Source organism: Hippoglossus hippoglossus, chromosome 13, assembly GCF_009819705.1.
Source record: "Hippoglossus hippoglossus isolate fHipHip1 chromosome 13, fHipHip1.pri, whole genome shotgun sequence".
Lineage (NCBI taxonomy): Eukaryota > Metazoa > Chordata > Actinopteri > Pleuronectiformes > Pleuronectidae > Hippoglossus > Hippoglossus hippoglossus.
In genome coordinates this window covers 19,023,434-19,040,933 of record NC_047163.1, presented here as the reverse complement: position 1 = coordinate 19,040,933, position 17,500 = coordinate 19,023,434, and the positions used below count along the sequence as shown (strand labels likewise).

Here is a 17,500-nt window from a genome sequence, read left to right as displayed (position 1 = left end):
GATGATACTATGATACTAGTGTGTGTGTGTGTGTGTGTGTGTGTGTGTGTGTGGTGTGTGTGTGTGTGTGTGTGGTGTGTGTGTGTGTGTGTGTGTGTGTGTGTGTGTGTGCGTGTGTGTGTGTGTCCTGGGGAGGGGTTGGGGAAACATTTTTGCTTTTCCTACAAGTGAGAACTGATATGTTTAATTTAGCAGAGTGAACTGTAGGAGTTGGGGGAAGTGGAGGAGATGAAGAGAGGAGGAGGAGGAGGAGGAGGAGGAGGAGGAGGGAGGAGGAGGAGGGCGGCTGCCAGTAGTTGCAGCACAGGGAGGAGGAGGGAAAAGAGAAAAGGAGGAGAGAGAGGAGGAGGAGGAGGAGGAGGAGGAGGGCCGCTGGTCGCCGGGTTTCCATGTGACAAGGGGAAATATGAGGGACTTTGACAGGTCTTAAACGGTCTGGCGCCAAGGCCTCAGTCTAGCCGCTAAATATAGCCGGAGAGATGATGCAGGGAGATGGGAGGAGAAGATGGAGCGATGAAAGGAAGAAAGGAACAATGTCGAGGGGAAGAAGAAAATACAATACTCAATTATAGACGAATATGGTGAAAAGTGTCCCGTTATGTTGTAATTAGAGCGTCTCTGGCTCGGATCACTGACACAGGGGCCAAATCCCGAGCAGAGACGCTGTTGACGCACATTTTCACATGTGCACCTGTATTGTGTTGTTCCGAGAGGACGCGTCAAGGACACTGACAAACTTGAGTCAACTTCTCACCGTTTGAGAAGCGCCGTGCCAGCGGTTCATTCACTGTGAATGCAGCCTCAGCTGACTGTGTGGCTGGCGAGTCTGTGCGCAATTATCTCAAATTTAAGCCTCCAAACTATTTTATTTGAACCTATTTCTGGGGTTCAGATAATTAAAAATGACAGCATAAAATGAATTGATCTGTATATTATTCAATTAGCAACGTAGGAAAAAGTCAAGGACTAAAAACCCAAAACTTTGAGATTGAATGTTTCCAAACTTGCGCATTTTCTTTTCCACTCTTTGATGCTCTCTTCTCCTCATCAAAACAAGCCTAAACAGCATATGTCCATGTGTCTGTTTCCCCAACACAAAGCATAGGCCTCTGTTAATCTGTCAGTACACTGCTCCCTCCATAGATGTAGCAGCAGCCCAGTCCTCCTTCCACCTAATGACTTTTAAATCGCGCGTAATGGAGATTTCTGTGCCGCTGAGGGCACAGAACAAATAAATGGTGAGTAATTTGCACGAGCATTATTGATACAATTATCCAGTTGAGTATTCCGGTTGAAAAACAGTTATCCACCTCCATATGCTGCTAATCTGTTTCTGTCCCATGCAAAGCTCCGTGCACGCGGCTCCGAGCGTCTGACAAGCCGCCGCCGCTGCCGCTGCGCTCCCTGTCATTTCATAAATCTCAAGTTGCAGCATTCCAAACAAGTCAGCTGTCCGGGCGAATTATAACAGATACAAACCACAATGCGCATCTGAAGGAAACTGTCAAGTGCGTGGAAAACATCCTTCATGGTTTTTACATTCTCACGTGAAGCTGGTGTTCAGACACCTGGATGGAAACCCACTTTCTCTCACTGGGGCAGTGCACTGGCTGCTGCTGCTGGGGACACTGGGAGCACTGGTGTCTGGTCTGATGTGTGTGCATGGGCCTGTACACACTGTTTTCACTGAGGTACACTGCGCCTTGTTATGTCTGTAGCTGCCTGCTCCCTGTCCGGCCTGCGCTCTTTACGCATGGCTGTATCAATCTGATGGAAGCCGAGCAACAAGTGTGTAACAACGTGGAGATGTGCACACATTTCATGGTCTTAAATCACATAACGTGCTGTGTCCGACACACAAGTGCGCGCTGCTCCGACTCTCTGGAGGTTTTTGTGGGTTCGCATTTAAGGATATCATTTTAAATATTATTCATTATTTTTACACCTTTATGTTTTTTGAAGCAGTGTGCTCATTTGAGTGTTTACATTGTGTGTTACGTAACCATTAAATGGATTATATGTTTTAGTAAAAAGGTTTTTACTAATATGATCGAAGACAGTTTTATGGCCAGTATGGAGCTTAGTCTGTGGAGTTTCATGGGTTAGTAGGAAATGCGTAATTGTGTCAGACAGTGTCATTCAGACGGATAATCACTTTTGTTTCAGTTTTAGTCGAAATGACGCCTGTGGCCGACCGCACGCTCCGTCCTGCGCGGAGGGAGCAGCTGCTTGCGCCAGAAAAACAGTTCGCATCGGACACGGAGTCGTGGCTGAGGCGGGGAGGTGGAGCGCGGCCGCGGAGGAGGCTGCTGAGGGGCCGGAGGCGCTCACACATGCAGGACTTCAGGGTAAATGGAAAGAGACAAGAGACTGTTCTTATTGTGGCGCATCAGCCGACTGGCGCCGAGCGGCTCTTCAACACACTGAGTCCGTGTTCATCAGGAGCTGAGGCGCTGGATTCCTCTGGAGGAGCCCCCCCCCCACCCCCCACCCCTTTCCTCCCCCCCCCCCCCCCCTCCCCTGTGGCTCCAGGAGTCCCGCACCGTCCCCGGTCTGACTAAGTCCAACCTGCCGGGGATCACACGGCACCACGGGCCTGCCTGTCCTCACAACTGAGCACTAAATCATGTCATCGCTGCGTGTGTGATGTGGAAGCAAACTACACACACCAGGGAAATCTCACACAGGCACACAGCCCTGCAGAAGAATATAATAAACCGTAAAACACACTCCATTATTTATCCTCCTTTTAGCCCGAATAAAGCTCTAACTGTGCCACGGAGTCCGGGAGAGAAATGCAACTTTGTTTGCAGCCGAACAAGGAAGAGAAGTGAGCACTCACCGCGTCTCCTTCTCCCCGAGTTTTCTCTCAGAATTCATTCATCATCATTCATCTGGTTTTTCCCTCCACGCAGCGGCTGGCTTTGTGTGTTCCAGCCCCGGCTCTGTGACGCTGCCGCCGCCGCCGCTGAGGCTGCTGCTGCCGCGGCCGCTGCTCCCCCCGGCAGCCCGGTCAGCGCCGCGCACAGATACCCGAGGAACCCGGGGCTGGGCGAGCTACACTCGGCTAACAGAGCCCGGGCTAAAGTCAAAACAGCCGAGAACTTGGAGTAATAACGAGTCTGTTGTTATAGGGAGCCCGAGAGGCAGAGAGAGAGAGAGAGCGGCTGCTTGGGAAGCATGTCCGGACTGTAGCGCATGAGCGGCGGGTGGAGGAGTGACTGTGCTGGGCTGTTCTGACAGACAGGGGTGGAGGTGGAGGAGTGGAGCTGTTCCTCTCTATAAAGGTGAGTTTTAGGACAGTGGACAGGTTGCTTTCTCCGGAGGCGACATTGTAAAAACGCAAAGCCGAGAGAAGTGATGCCTCCACCGGCCAAGAACTGAGGGCTGACCCGGTGTTTGGCTTGGAAATGGGGGTGGGATTTCCCGATCTTTCCTGTCATTGGTTAATATTTTATCCTGTTGACATGTTTTCTTACTGCTAATGCTTCCGACACCTTCTTGTCCCCCCCCCCCCCTCCCCCCCCTCTCCCAGAGTCTGGCCGGAGCTGTCAGAACCACGCCTATAGGGGCCCACAATTGGTCCAGAAAGCGTAAAATCAGCAATCAAAGGGGCTTGGTTCATTAGTGTTGGGGATGGAGGCAGGAAGGACATGTGAGATAGTCACAGATCTGCAGTGAACGGGGCCACATCTCTCCAGTCAGTGTGGGATGACTGAAGCACAGCTTATTTCTCTCAGAGCCACAGCGCCCAGCCGCGCTCTCCGCGCACCGCGCCGCTCGCACTGAGGAACTCGGCGCAGGAACCAGAGGAAGAAACGCACAACGACTCTGGGCTGTTTTGTCTCCGCTCTGATTACGCGTTGTGACAAGGCGCCGCGCTCCTCCGTGCGGCTTCACACAAATTAACTGCTCGCCCAGCGCGGACCTACACCGGCTCCAGGTCGGGGGAAATACCACTCAGATATCCATTATTTCACTTGGTTTTTGTGGATGCACCGATGAGAGATCCAGTTTTCACAGGGACTGCAATGGCTTATCACCCTTTCCACGCACACCGGGCGACCGACTTCCCCATGTCCGCCTTCCTCGCGGCCGCGCAGCCTTCCTTCTTCCCGGCACTCAGCCTGCCTCCCGGGGCGCTCACCAAGCCCATGTCGGACCACGGCCTGGCCGGGGCAGCGGAGGCTGTGCTCCACCCGGCCCTCAGCCACCATCAGGCGGCTCATCTCCGCAGCATGAAGAGCCTGGAGCCCGAGGAGGAGGTGGACGACGACCCCAAAGTTACACTGGAAGCCAAGGATCTTTGGGACCAGTTTCACAAACTCGGGACGGAGATGGTTATTACCAAGTCCGGACGGTAAGAATTAGCCAGAGCTATAATTCCTCTCTTTTATACATTTTTTTTATTTTGCATAAAAAGTTGGACATATGTCTACATATGTGCAGAGATTAAAAAAACATAGGACGAGTTTAGAGCCGCTAGAAATCCCTTTACTCGGGTTATTCAGTGGCAGCTTGTGCGCCAGGCCTTCGCTATAGTGTTATTCCACCGCCGATCATTAGCCTGTTCTGCATGAATTAAAACACACAAGACAACTGCACAACACTCCAGCGATTATATATCTTCACCTCGTATTATGCAATAAATATATCGATTTTCAATGGAGTTCCAGCTCAGAATTTCGGTGGCTTCACTTGTGATTAAACCTCCATGCTATTTCTGGATATTTGGAATGTTTGTCCAGTCTGATCAAAGTGAAATGTTTGGGATATTTTTTTTTGGGGGGGGGGGGACATGAGCCGAGCTTTAGTTTTATCTCTCAAACTGCATTGTGTTGAGGCAGCAGGCTTCTGGCTTTTATAAACACACTGTCACTTCAAAAAGCACCAACGTGCTCATAAATACACGACCCAGCTTTGTAGTGTAGGCTTGGACAACACACACACACACACAGGCTGACAGAGACAACACACACACACACTTTTCACTGTGGCCTAATTGCGTGCAACGACTGGAGAATCATTTCTGACAATTAGAATATTTCCACTTGTCAGAGCGTCGTGTTTTCCCTCCGCGCGTCTTTTGTCCGACCTGTTCCTCTCCCAGCGAGGATCTGCTCCTGTGTTTAGTTTGAATCACGGCGTGTTGACTCCTCGTGTGTGTGTGCGTGTGTGTGTGTCCGTGCAGGAGGATGTTCCCCCCGTTCAAAGTGCGGATAAACGGCCTCGATAAAAAAGCCAAATACATCCTGCTGATGGACATCGTGGCGGCGGACGACTGCCGCTACAAGTTCCACAACTCCCGCTGGATGGTGGCGGGCAAGGCCGACCCGGAGATGCCCAAGAGGATGTACATCCACCCGGACAGCCCGGCCACCGGCGAGCAGTGGATGGCCAAGCCTGTTGCGTTCCATAAACTCAAGCTGACCAACAACATCTCGGACAAACACGGATTTGTGAGTATAACCAGTGTTTTTTTCGCTCGTCCCTTCCCGTGTTGCCCTGCTGCGGGAGGTGTCTGCAGGAGGCAGACGGGACGAACTGTGTTTAGGTGTTTTCAGGTTGAGATGAAAATTTGATGAGGAATGTGAGGCTAGGTGGCAGCAAAACAATAGTGCAACACAGCGAGAGAAAAAACCAGGAAAAAAAACCAGGGAATGAATAAATCAGAGCATGTGTGCTGAACTCAAACTTCTGCAGGGAAATAATGAAGCAGAGTCAAAACAAGTGGGCAACAAATATTCTGCGGTTTATTGCCACCCTTTGAAAATATGGCCAATAATAAAATGTGTGTTCTATAGGTTTTAAAGATGAATTAATGATGGTGCTGCTCGAGCTGTTGACACTTTGTCACCACTTGACTTCGCACCGCCACTGACATACACTGAGCTTATGTTTCCTCTGAGCTCTCCACAATATTATCATTTACCTCTGCTGCAGCTCAGGGCCTGTGTGAGGAGAGCAGGGCTGCTTCCCCCTTCCCCCTGCCTGCTTATTGTGTGGCTTTTATTGGGAATTACTAAATAATTTGATATAAATAATATGAGATCAACATGTAAATAAAACCCCTTTGAGCTTGAGTGTTTGTAAGGAAGGAGGATTAAATGGTGTCTCACCAAACGAAAAGAGGGAAATGATGTGAAATGAGCTTGCAAAATCACAGTATAGTATAATATAGTATAGTAGAATATAGGCTATGATATAGCCCTATTATTGAAATTATATATAATATGTATCTGTGTAATTATGTTGTTATTTTGTGCATAGGCTACTATTTAGGTCTGTAGTGGATTTTTGTGAAATATTATGTTTGATATTATTTTACATTTGTACCTTGTATTATAGGCTACGTTATTTCCCACGTGTCTGTGTTGTAGTAATATGAAAGAAGACATGTTTAATTATTACAGTAATTTAAAATCTGCACAGCCTTTCATTGTAATGTAAAAAATAATAGATTTAATGTTTGAGCTGTGTGTGAAATTCAAATGAATAATCGAGTGGGAATGTGTCGCTTTATAGGAACCAGATCCAGTCAGATAGAGATATATATATATATGATTTCCTCGCCGTGTTTCTGAGCCCTCGTGACACCATGTGTGGCCTGGTCCGGATTTTCATTTGCTCCGCACTAATTACACACAAGTCTGCCTACACAGCAATTATAACAGCAGCTAACAATAGGCTGATCCGCGTCAACATTCCCTGTGTACACTTGGAACGTGGGGACCATGGCAGGTCGTGATCCTCTCCGCAAAGCTCACTCTCCCCGTGTGTTGTATCTCTACTGGAGCAGACCATCCTGAACTCCATGCACAAGTACCAGCCGCGGTTCCCACATCGTGAGGGCCAACGACATCCTGAAGCTACCCTACAGCACCTTCAGGACCTACGTGTTCCCGGAGACCCGAGTTCGTGGCCGTGACGGCGTATCAGAACGACAAGGTGCGTGTAACCCCCCCCCCCCCTCCGCCTGTCCACCCTCTGCGATGTGGCTCTGCTGCAGAAAATAATGTCCTACATGCAATGCGTCCCCCTCCCCCACCGCCAGCCCCCGAAGACTTAATCTGATTTTGTAGGTCGCCTAATTTCCCTGCAGAGGACTCCCATGTCCCCGCTTGATTTATTTAATTGCCGTTTCTCCCGGGTTGGTGAGTGCACCGTGTACTTCTCACCGAGGATTCCAACCTGTGTCCTATCTGCTACTCACGGGCGGCAAATGAGCTCCTGCCTTTTGCCACAAGTGAATAAATTGGGCGTGTAAATGCTGCACAGTGTTGTTGTGGTGCACGGCATCGAACTCAGACTCACACGTCTCCTTTTATTTATCAGTTTTTTTTATTTAAAAGAAGGTGACCCCGGTGACCTCCTCTTTGGGTTTAGGAGAATGTTTGACCTTTACAGATGCAGGTTATTGCGCAGTATATATGCCATGTGTTTATTTGTATGAGCCCACTCTTGATCCTCTTCCGTGGAGTCAATTGGAGCTCGTGTACAGGAGGGTCGGGTTAATGTGTGTGGGTGGGTGTGTGTGTGTGTGGGGGGGGGGGGGGGGGGGGGGTCTTGTTGTAAAAGTTTATGGCCAAGAGTCCACAATCGATTACAAGCATTTAAAAGCCTGGTCACCCTGCAGCCACAGCGGGCAGATGTGGCTGAGGCCCTGGAGCGCCTTTTTCCAAGGGCCACCGAGGGTCTCAGGAGGCCCCTGCCGGCTCGGTGCCCGTGCGTGGAGGCGCACCGGCGTCTTCCAACATCAGGACAATATCGCGGAGCAGCAGTGATCCAAACCACACTATTAATTATTGATAAGATAGTCATCTGTTCAAGTAGTGCTCCCTCTGCCTCGGTTTTTTTTTCTGGGGGGAACGGAGGCTCATGTGGCCCCACAAAGAAATATTTCGTGGCAGATCTTCTCTCCAGGGGCCAATGAGAATAACGCCCCATCTTTACGCTTTTTATTAATAATGCAGCCCCGCTCTGCTCCGTGGCTCCGGTCCAACACGATTCTGCAGCACGTTGTTTTCCTACATGTGGGCCAGGTGAAGACAAAGGACTCGAACTGTGGCTCCGTGTTTGTCAGGGCTCTAACATGAAGTGTGTGTGTCTCTGTGTGTGTGGACAGATAACGCAGCTGAAGATCGACAAACAACCCTTTTGCGAAAGGATTCAGAGACACGGGGAACGGAAGGAGAGAGAAAAGGTAACAGACAGAACACCTGCAAACATCAGTGTGTGTGTGTGTGTGTGCGTGTGTGTGTGTGTGTGTGTGTGTGTGTGTGTGTGTGTGTGTGTCCACCATCTTTTTATTTTACAAGCTCATGGTGTCACAATGTAAAGAAATCCCCCAAATTATTATTATTATTATTATTATTATTATTATTATTATTATTAATAATAAATATTATTATTATTATTCCAGGAAACAGCTGACCATGCCGTCGCTGCGGATGTATGAGGACCAGTGCAAGGCGGACCGGGAGGGCGCAGACTCGGACGCCTCCTCCAGTGATCCTCCAGCGGGCAGGGACACCGTCCACTCCCCGCTGGGCGACGGTTCCAGCCCGCTGAGGTTCAGCAGACCGAGTCGAGGTGAGATAAGAGTCTAGTTTAGCTAGAACCTTTTTTTAAATGCACATATACATTTAAATGGAATAATTCAAATTGTATGAATGTATTAATTATATTAAATTACTGTAATTGTATATAATCAATGCGAGGGTCATGTAGAAATATAATAATTAATTTTAAAAGTCCAATTTATATGTATAGTTTATAGTTTAACAGTGTTTGGTAGCTAAACACATTATTATGTAACCACAACCATGTATGTAAACCTGAATTTTGACTAAAGTGGGACATATTTAAATTTAAATGTCCTATATACAAAACTCTCATGAGGGTTAGAGATATTTTAATACCATCAATTTGATGTTGATATTTCTTACTTGAGTTTATTTGAATTTGGTCCCATCCCTCTGTTTTATTCCCCTTAGTTTAATAATTTAATAACTGATTTCATTAACAAATCCTAGCCAGTGTTATAATTGGCCCTGTGCTTTATTTGATTGTTCAGATTTGTCTGATATTTGCAGACTCAAACCTCAAACCCGGTTAGTCAAATAAAAAGCCTATACTCCTAAAAAATATAATGTTTTAAATCAACATTTAAAATGCTGACCACCAAGCTACTGGTGACCCTCAAGTGTGTGTGTAGATTACTGGTGTGTGTTTTTTGTAATAGTTGGTGATGAGGTGAATAACAGTTAAACATTGTTCTTGCCCTCCTCGCAGATGAGGAAAACGTGCTCTGACAGCGAGCAGGAGCTGGAGCCTCATGACGAGCACTGCGACGCCTCCAGCAGCCCAGGTCCTGAACCCGTGTCCCCCTACAGCTCCAGGTGTGAGGACCGCGTGCGGGACAGGCCTAGTGCAGAAAAGAAGGATGACTCCGTATTCAGTATAAGGAACCACGAGAAGGACAAAGCAGAGAGCAGGCACAGGAAGGACACCACAGATGCACTGACAAAGGACTCAGACGCAGGAGGCATTAGTGCCAGTAAGGACACGTTCTCTCCTCTCATGGTCCAGACTGAGAGCCCCTCGCACTTCAGCCCAGGCCACTTACAAAGCCTGGCTCTGTCTGGCCTGCACAGTCAGCAGTTCTTTAACCCTCTGAACGCCGGATCACCGCTGTTGTTTCACCCCGGGCAGTTTGCCATGGCCCCTGGAGCCTTTTCTGCTATGGGAATGGGCCATCTTTTGGCCTCTGTATCGGGACTTAGTGGTTTGGAAAATGGCAGCCTCTCCGCCCAGGGCACGGGAGGAAACCCCTTCCCCTTCCATCTGTCCCAGCACATGCTCGCCTCACAGGTAAGGAAGGTCACCCAGTCAGAAAATGATTTAGTTTGCCCGTACACCTGTAGCACCGAGCGCATGTCAGTAAGACAGATAGGCTGCCGTTTCAGAGGGAGAGTTTGTACAGGATCAGGTGTCACTTCTTAAAAACCAGAACTGTGTATATAACAACCTCACCGTGTACAGTACAGCATCAGAAATACTTGAATCAGAGGTGTGTTTAATTTACTGCTGAAAATTAGTTTGAGAATTAAAGCAATATTTCATGTTTTTGCTGCCTGCAAACGTGTATTTTTACTAAAAGATAAGGATGTGACAAAAGGTACAGTCGTCAAATAAATGTTTTTCACATTTTATCAGGCATCTGTGAAAAAGAGTACAAATTATTAAAGCTCAAACATTTGTTGCTTTTGTATCAGATCTGACTTTTGTTTCCATAAAGATCTGAACTGAACAATGTGAGGGAACAATCTGTTTGGTTGTTGTTGGGATTGTATTGGATGTTTCTAATTTGATTACTTGACAACTCAAGTGGAAATAGTGATGTGTACAGTTATGACTCACATCTTTCCCCCTTTGTATTCCAGGGCATCCCGATGCCTCCATTCGGGGGTCTTTTCCCGTACCCTTACACCTACATGGCAGCGGCTGCAGCAGCAGCGTCCGCCTCGGCCCTCCCCACCGCCAGCACCTCCAGCCCACTCTCCAGGAATCCCTTCCTGGCCTCGTCCCCGGCCCCGGCTCCGCTTCAACCCTTACCAGCTCCCGGTGTCGCTGTCTCAGAGCTCCGGTCTGCTCACCACCGGCCTGCCCAGCAGCCTCAACCCAGGCTCTGAATCCTCCAAACCGGGCAGCAGAGAGGCCAGCCCGGCCCCGGAGCACCACAGCAAACACAAGACAGGAGGGTCAAGTGGAAGGGACGCATCCCCCAAAACCGCCATGAAGGACTCAGTGAATGAACTGCAAAGTATCCAGAGACTGGTGAGCGGCCTGGAGGGCCAGAGGGAGTCCCCCCCGACTGCTGACTCCCCCAAGTGATGAGGAGTCTCTGTTTAGGACAATGTCTTGGCTTGAATACCAGAGGACTATACGTGCATATGTCCTGTACAGCACATTACAGAGAGTGGGATGAGGGTTTGACCAACAAGGGTCAGTGACGGCTGATTACTGATATTCTTTTGGAACAAAGCTGCAGATTGAATGAAACTTAGTCCATATACTTAAATTTAACCTTTTTTTGAATTCACAAGTATTGAAGGTTTCCTCTTGAGCTGACCTGTTGAAAGAGTGGAAAAGCATGTCAGAAAATATTTGGACTATATCAGACCCTTAAATCCCAGTGTTTAGAGTTAGCAGGCTGACCACCCAGGAAACTGAGTACATTTCTATATCGGTGGAATAAAACATAAATTAACAATAATTTATAAGTAAGCTACATAAATTAAAAGTGCAAATTATTAATAAAGACAGTATAACGCTGAATAATCCTAAAATATTATTAAAATACAAGTTGAAGGAAGTGTCACACAGAGAGAGAGAGAGAGAGAGAGAGAGAGAGAGAGAGAGACACTGATCATTTCCACTACAGCAAATAATGCAATGGATCAAAGGTTTATCATGTCCTCTAAATCAGAGGTGGAGGCCAGCAGGCCCAGTATCGGCCCCGCATATCGGTGTCACCTGCCGCAGAGCCCGCAGCTCCACTGAGCCGCGCACCGCAGAGAGTGCGTGTTGACCGTGGTTGACTTGAAGCACCGAGTCGATCTCAAGCTGCATCCAAAAACTGTGTTCGTTTTCCAGGCCTGATTATTTCAAAGGGATGGAAAGTGAAACGTTCCGTCTTGCGAGAGAAAGAGACCGCTTCTCATTTCATGCCAGATAAAAAAATGTTTCTGAAATATTTATGTAATTAAGAATAAAAAAAAAAATCTGTAAATAAAGCTAAGATCCAAGAATATGCAATTGGTATTAATTTATTCAAGGCTGTATATTAGCGTGTATATATTTCGAATTTAACTGGTTGCTTTTTCCCCTCCGCCTGCTCCTGTCCTCTCATTTTACATGACCATATACTGTAAATTAAAGCTATTTAGCGCTTGTTGGTTTGACGAACTGTATGAAGCATCGCTGGTTTTTTAGGAGACGTGTGTGCCATGTTTTAGTGTCTGCATCCACCGACAAATACAGAGGAACAGAGCGAGAGCTCCACATGGATTCAAAAACACCTCAGGTTACTTCACTCCAGCCAGGAGACGTTCAAAGCGATTCCTCCTGTGGGCGCGTCATTCATATCTATTCATAAATATATTTAAAGATGAAAGTATCTTGTTTATGCTGGTTGTCCGGGTATTTTTTTTTTTTTTGATTGTCTCACAATTTCAATAAAAAATCGTTGTGCTGAAAATGTGCGTATCATATTTTTATTATTATTATTATTATTATTATTATTATTATTATTGCAAAGCAGCTGTTGAAATTTGAAGTCTTTTTTAATAAAGTCCTCTACGCGCACACACACGCACACACACTCATACACATACACGGGTGGGCCAGGAGCGCCCTCTGTCGGACAAATGTTTAACAGGAAAGATGCCGTTGGTTTGGCCACATTTGAAAATGAAATATTATTGGATTAAATTCACGTTATTAAAATGCATTTAAATCGGATGGTTGGAATTTGTGGGTGATTTTTTTTGTTTTTGTTGCATAAAAGCCGCAGGTATCAATACACATGTTTCTTCTTAATCTGAGCAGTGACAGGCTGGATATTATTAGTTGTACGGAGACGGGAGCAGTGACAGTATCAGCAGCAGTTCATTTTTATTTATGCTCAGTCTGTGTCTGTGTCGTCCAGCTCTATTTCGAGCAGCTCCTCAGTCAGTCGGTGTTTCCTTTAGTATTGTGTGCCCGGCGGTATTTTTAGCAGGAGCCCAGTGATGTAAGTATTTATAGGAAGAGCTTTCTCTGCTGCGCTCACACACACACACACACATCCTCTGCAGCCGGACACACACTGTAAACTGGCCTTTTTACCTCCTTTACCGCTGTGTATTCTGCGTCGGAGGAGGCGAATACACTTTTCAATAAGACAAATGTGTCATGATGTAAATGGTGTGCACATGTGTAATAAATTATAGTATTAAAGTAACACAATATGCCTGTCGATTTTCTGTCCAAAAATATATATTTTATGTGTTTTTTTTCCCCAATCGTCCTCTTGTTTTTGTATCAAAATGTGTGTGTGTGAGAGAGAGAGGGAGAGAGAGAGAGAGGGAGAGAGAGAGCACGATGCAGCAGCAGCAGCATCATTGTGTGTGATGGACTGTGTGTATCTCGGTTTAAAGGGTTAAGCAGGGGGGAGCTCAGGGCAGCAGACAGCCTTTTGTCCGGGACCCGGCGCCTGTCGCCTGCCTGCCGGCCACAGCCTCCACACCGCCCCGCTTCCTAATTAGAGTCCCCCTCCTCCTCCTCCTCGACCTCCTCCTCCTCCTCCTCCTCCTCCTCCTCCCCTTCTTCTTTATTTTCTTTTCTTTCTGCAGCGATAATCACAAAACTCTCATTCTATTACGGCGGCCATTGTTGCCACTCTGTTATCTTCAATTAACAGAGAGGGCGACTCGACCTCTCACTCAGGGAGAAAAAAGTATTTGTCTAAATCAATCAGTCTATGAGTGATCAATAGGCTCCCGTGGAGGCCCTATGGATCATAACTAATGGCTGCTGACGGCGTGGGGTAAAAAGGCCAAGATTATTCACAACTTTGTTAAATGATCAGTGCAGGCCGCTATTGTTGTCGCAGGGTCTGCAGGCCCACAGAAGATGTTGCACATTTGTCTCAACGCAGGAGACAAACAGCAGCACCCCTGGTTCTCACTGTGTCAAACCTCGACATGGTCATCACGCAGGGCTGCTCTGTCTGCCTGCTCTCTGGATGTATAGATTCACATTAGGATGTATTCTTGGGGAAAGGCTCACTTTTATAACCTCATATGATTTATCAACATGCTCTCTTTTTATTTCTAAAATTATGCATTTATTACACATAAACTGGGAGATAGAACTTCTTTTGTAGCTTATAATAATAGATGTTTATAAATATAAATATGGTGTGAAATTGAGAGCTAGAGAACAACAAAATATATATTTTTTTCATCTCAGCATAACTTTGAGGTATAATTTTCATGTTCTGCAGATTTATAATTTTAATTTTTTTATTAACATGTCTGAAGGTTGAATATATTACATGTAAAAAACAGGCTCGGGCACTGACCTGCTCTGCTGATGACCTTCACAAACTGAGTTCAGGATTTGAAGGTTAAACCTGATGTAATTTAGAAATGAGTCTGTTAGAGGTCAACATTTAACACCAGCAGAGAAACTTCCCCTTCTGAAAATAAATAAATAAACTCCTAAAACACCAGCGAGAACAATTCTGCAAACTGCTGTACAGAGCTGCAACAAGTGAGGCGCATTGTGTTTGTGAATGGGAGGCCAGTGCAGTGTGTCAGTCTGACAGTGCTGGGAAACAGCCCAGGAACCTGCATGGTGTCTACACTGTGAGGATTGTTGTGCTACTGACAGGGCAGGCAGCCTATTGGGTGCTCGGCTCAGGTGCGGCATCACGCTGGACCACAGGAGGAGCAGGAGGGGTCCAATCACAAGCCCCTGTTCTCCCTCACGGGGAGGAGGAAGAAAACACAGGGTCGAACTTCAACTGCAACACTTCCACAAGCCAGAGCCTCACACACAAACAGACACACGCACACATTTATCCTTTTCAAACCCAAATGGTTCGAAGATATTTATGTTATCAATAAAGTAAGATACACTGAAAGATTCATGAAAAGAAACCACTTAATAAACACAAATGCACCTGTAACAGTCACCACTGGAGTTGTGAGTTCAACATGCATGTAGATATGTAAGAATAGAGAGAGTAGTGTACACCATGCAATATTCATATCAGATGAATGAAGTTTACCATAAAATATTGTTTGTGTACAGAGATTTTCTCTCTGTTGTTGTGTAAATGTGTCTGATTGTCACGGCCGTGCATTCAAAGCAGGCAAAACAACACATGCAGCAATTAAGGCTGAGCTCGGTGTGTGTTTGTGTGTGTGTGTGTGTGTGTGTGTGTGTGTGTGTGCGAGTGTGTGTGTGTGTGTGTGTGTGTGTGTGTGTGTGTGTGTGTGTGTAGGCCTGTGTGAGAGACTTCATGGATAGTTTTGGAGCTGCATGTAGGCCCATCGCCCCCTCCTGGACACTGGGTAAGGAGAAGGAAAGTTCACAGCTTCTCTTTTGGGGAGACTCCACTCTGGTATTAATGCTGCAATGATTTCATTTCCCTCTGCGTCACACTCTCTTATCGTTCATCATCTCTCCAACACTCTTCCAGATACAGGATGTGTCCACTAAGGTTTGAATATGAAACCACTGCTACCTGTAGACTGAAAGTGGATCAGCCCGTAGACATTATTGTGTTTGTCGTAAAATAATTCCTTAGATTAACAAAAAGTCTTTGGTATATAATATAATATAATATTATAGCTGCCATTGTCCTTCACAAAAAGCTATTATATTATTCATAGCACAGGACAAAAGCACCTGATTTATTCAGGGTCAACTGTGACTGGATCCTTTCCCAGCATGCACTGTGAAATGTAACGTCCTGCTCTAGTTAAAATACATTCATATATATATATAGCCTTTTTTCTAAAAAATGTTTTTATTGAAATGCTTTTTGATTATTTGTGTGTGTATTTCTCAAATGATGACATATAAAGCTGCAGAGAGGTGACCAGTTTGAGGAAAAGGCAACAGGAAGTGTCTCAATATAAGGTGTTGGGCCACCACAGGCAGCCAGAACAGCTTCTTTGCACGTCAACATTAATTCTACAAGTCTCTACATTCTCCCAAAACATATTCACTCATATGCTGTTATGATGACAGTGTTGGAGAGTGCTGCTTCCCACACGTGTTGATTCCTGGTCCGGTGACTGTGAAGGTCGTAGCGTATGAATCACACTGTTTTCTTACGCATCACTCAGGGGTTTCCTCTTTCTCTGTGTGCCAGTTTCTCCACTCATTTATTCAGCTTTTTCCGTGAACTTGTTACCTACTCCCCTCCACAGCAGATCCTCACAGCTGACCCGGTGCCATTTATAAGAGAAACGACCACTAGGTGGCACACTGACTCACTTTACAAGTATCATCAATTGCATTTTCTGTCAAATGTTTTGCATTACTATGATATGGATTGAAGCAGAACAATCCACAGCACATTTCATTTCCAGTCATTGTAGACATATAGGTGTGATTACAGATGGTGTTTATGGTATAGTAAAGCCTAAATTTTGAAAACTGAATTAATCTTTCTACTCACACCCAGTGGCACTGATCTAAATATTTAGTTATAAGGAGTAAACATCTGCATCATATGAATTAACAAGAGTCAGCTAGTGTGAAATAATTTGGATGAGAAATATAGGAAAAAATATACATCCAAAATTATCACACAAAAGAGAGAAAAAAACGGAAAAAACAGAAAAATTACTTGATGAATCAGGAGTCATATGATGAAGGAAATTATAATATATTGTATAAATATATACATATTTTTGACTTTCTATATCACAGTGTGTGTGTGTGTGTGTGTGTGTGTGTGTGTGTGTGTGTGTGTGTTTGTGCCCAAGAAAACAAAAATTCTTGGTTTTTATGGTTTTATTCATACTAAGAGAGTAACCTTAATCAGAGTTAATAAGTATGAAATTGTAATCCTCTTATTAAAGTAAAATGTTTTCTCCTCAAACATAAGACACATTGAATTTGTCTAATGCCAGTTGTTACCCCTGTTAAGTCCAGTGAGTATAATGGATGTTGACTGGCTGAAGATATTTTCTCCTTGTTTGATATAATTCTTAACGTTTGAGCATGAAAGATAAGTTTGAAGTTTTTACCTCGGAAACAGTCAAAATGGCGTCAAAAGTAAAACGACTGTGAGATCAGGCCTCAGAGGTTAAAACCCCAGGAAAAAGAAATGGACCAGAGGGGATTTTTAAATGATTTAAAAAAAATCATTTTAGAAGAGTTTAGATCCAGTCAGACAAACTATAATTTATTAAGTGAAGCAAGTGTCTTCATTAACAGTAAAAGTCTTCACATTTACCACCACTGATCCAGATTGTGTGTAGCTGCAAACAGGACTTTGTGCAGTCTGAGGGTGACATAAAGCAATAGTGCATAAGACCTACAGTGAAACATGGTGGTATTGGGATGTGTTGTCTAATGAGAGGCTGGTCATATCACAGAATGAACTCCACACTGGCCATGGAGCAATTCCAGCCTGTTCAGCAGAGAGAGAGTCATGTCTTGGATTTAGAGTTGTGTGGGAGAGGATGCATTTGATCTAATCATACTGTGCACCAAAGATCTGTTCGGTTCCAAGTAAGAGCAACAAGTGGTGAGCACTGTGGCTTTCCACTCAGACCCCAACCCCAATAAATCTCCTGATGAAGGGTTGAAAAGGTGGACGGGAAATATGCTTTTCTTAAAGAGCTCGGGAATACTCAGAACCGATGCCAAGTAGAGTAAAGCAGACATACAGGAGACCTTAAGTAGGTGAACCGTTTTTTAACCTAATGTT

The 17,500-nt window shown here is 45.6% G+C and overlaps 1 protein-coding gene across 1 annotated transcript; it reads left to right on the top strand.

Moving 5' to 3' along the window:
• The first annotated feature begins 3,535 nt into the window (after positions 1 to 3,535).
• LOC117773430 (T-box transcription factor TBX2b-like) lies at positions 3,536 to 11,384 on the top strand. The gene is given in 11 exon segments (XM_034605347.1): positions 3,536 to 4,360; positions 5,192 to 5,459; positions 6,800 to 6,838; positions 6,840 to 6,911; positions 6,913 to 6,948; positions 8,126 to 8,146; positions 8,148 to 8,203; positions 8,423 to 8,603; positions 9,295 to 9,873; positions 10,446 to 10,588; positions 10,590 to 11,384. Coding segments are annotated over 11 exon segments (2,061 nt in total). The 5' UTR covers positions 3,536 to 4,001; the 3' UTR covers positions 10,897 to 11,384.
• The last annotated feature ends 6,116 nt before the right edge of the window (positions 11,385 to 17,500 follow it).